The sequence below is a fragment of the Entamoeba histolytica genome, genomic scaffold (assembly GCF_000208925.1).
Source record: "Entamoeba histolytica HM-1:IMSS scf_1104750516761 genomic scaffold, whole genome shotgun sequence".
In the NCBI taxonomy this organism is placed as follows: Eukaryota; Evosea; order Mastigamoebida; family Endamoebidae; genus Entamoeba; species Entamoeba histolytica.
In genome coordinates, this window is record NW_001915325.1 from 1 (window position 1) to 2,654 (window position 2,654).

The following is a 2,654-nucleotide window of genomic DNA, read 5'->3' on the forward strand; positions in this document are numbered from 1 at the left end:
TAAACTATTTTGTTTAAATTTGTTATTTATGTTTATTGTAATTAATATCTTTTTTTCATTAATTTAAAAAAATGTTGGCGACTGGCAGGTTTCGATCCTACGACTCTTATTAATTTAACTTAGTATTTCATATTTATTAAATTACAAATAAGTGTTTTACACGTAAAACTACAGCCGCTTCTTGTTTATTTGATTTTATTTTCCTTCTCTTTTATTTTTGGATTTTTTATTGTTATATATCCCTTTTCTTTTTCTTTATTTCTTTTTCTTTATTTCTTAATTTAAAATATTTCACTATTATATTTTCAATTCTTCTTTTTATCATTCTTTATTTGTATTGTCTTTCTATTTCTTTTATTTCTTTATTTACTTTCTTATTCTTCTTTTTATATTATGTTTAATGATTTGAACTTATCATATTTATGATTTAATCTCATCATCATCATATTTTCTTTTTTATTCTTTAGTAATCTTTAAAATTATTCATTAATTATTCTTAAATTATTTCAACTTCATTAATTTATTAGTGTGAATTATGTTCATTGATTGTTAAATTATTACTATGATGTTTATAGTATATTATTATTTCATTTTATCCATTTTTAATATATTTTATTTTTTTTTTTGATACTATTTATTTAATTAATAATCATTATGAGTTGTTTACTGTTTTTATAATTCTCTTCAATTCAAAAAGATTTGTTGTAAATAAAATTATAATCATTAACTTAATTGGTTATATATTTTATATCTAACAAATAAAAAATATTTTATGATTTATACTGTAATAGAATAACTTATATATTAACAACATCATTAAATGATAAAATAAAAGATTGATGAATGAAAACGATGAACATAAAGAAGATAAAAGAATAAATATAATTAATATATTACATAATGATGATATTATATTTAAATAATGTTTGATTCCCATTTATTCAAATTAATAATGTCTTAATTATACTTTTATCATTTTATTTTCTATAAGAAATGAAATGTGAACAATAAAGAAATGAAATGTGAACAATAAAGAAATGAATTAAGAGAATAAAGAAGAAATAATAATATTTTATTATAATAACACATTTCAATTGATAGAAACAACATAAAATAACAAAGAATAATAAATCACAAATATAGAATAATAACATCAATAATAAAACAACAGAAATAAACTAATATTATAAAGAAATAATAATATAATTATAAATTAAAATGAACAATCAATAAATGATGAATATATTCTTAAAATAATAATGATTTGAATTATGAATTGAAATTATTATTCATTTCATTCATTATTGTTGTTATTGTTTATGATTTATTTATTAAATTGAATGTTTATTTAATTTTGTTGATTAAAATACAAAAATGACATGAATTTTAATTTAATATTTCATTCTATTTATTAATGAATTGCAAAATACAATAATATGATGAAATGAATAATAAAATGATTGAATCATTAAGAAATAAAATGAAAGTAAAAGATAATCATAGGAAATGAAGAAACATATTTAAAGAGAAGAATTGAAATATATTTCATTCAATGCTTATATTTCTATTGATTATTGTAATTACAAGTGGAACAGAAAGTATTAATAATAAAGAAGAAAGAAATAGAGAAGTAACACATATACAAATAGAACCAAAACAACACAAAATAATGTATAATGGATATAATATACAATTAAAAGGGGGAGATATATCTGAAGCAGCCAAACATTCAGTAGAAGAACAAGTATCTCAAGAAATACCTACAGAAACAAAAGTACAAGAAGAAGTTGGAAATCATAATAAAGAAAGGAAAGAAAAAGAAATAGATGGGACTAGTGTAATAAGTCCTGAAAGTTCATCAAGTGATGAAAAAAGTAAAGAAGGAACAGGAAGTATAAAATCAGGTCAACAAACATCGACAAATGAACTGCCTCATACAACTGCACCAAATACACAAACAAACACGAACGAAGATAGTCAAGCAGAAAGAAAAGATCCAATAAGTACATCAACAACCACAACAAAAGACATAACCAAACTATCAAATGGAGCTGATACATTATCGAGTGGAATAAGTGGGAAAGAACAAGGAACAACAGATACAACACAATAAACAGAAAGTGGGGCAGGCAAACAAGAACATGATGGAGTAATAACCGAAACAGAAAAACAGCAAGACAAGAAGGAAAAAGGAACAAGTGGAACAGAACAAAGTGTTAAAGTTGAAGATTCAAAAGACAAGAAAGGTCAAGACCTAACACAGAATTGAGGCACTGGAGTTAGTGGACATGAGGAAGAAGATGGATCAACAAAAGTTAGAGATAAAAATCAGAAAAGTGGAATAGAAGGAAGTTCAGAAGGTAAAGGAAGTGAGGAGAATAAAGACAATAAAGATGGAACAATACCAACAACAGATGGAAAAGTTGGACAAGCAGAAGATGGAAAAATTACACAACCAGATGGACAAAGTGGAAAAACATCAGAAGGAAAAGAACACTATACAAATGAAGGTCAAGGAGGAAAAATACTAATGAAACAGGAAAACACGATAATACAAAGAATAAGTCAGATCAAAAAATACCAAAAATTCCAGAAGACAACATGGATAATAACATTAACCGTATTACAAATAGTGAATCTGAAATCAAATAGAC

At 23.3% G+C, this 2,654-nt stretch overlaps 1 protein-coding gene across 1 annotated transcript; it reads left to right on the forward strand.

Annotated features, from left to right (window-relative positions):
• Window positions 1–1,552: 1,552 nt before the first annotated feature.
• Window positions 1,553–2,113, forward strand: EHI_032060 (uncharacterized protein; the record flags this gene model as incomplete). Its single annotated transcript, XM_001914289.1, has 1 exon — window positions 1,553–2,113. The coding sequence occupies one exon, from the start codon at window positions 1,553–1,555 to the stop codon at window positions 2,111–2,113; it is 561 nt and encodes a 186-aa protein (XP_001914324.1).
• Between the last annotated feature and the right edge of the window lie 541 nt (window positions 2,114–2,654).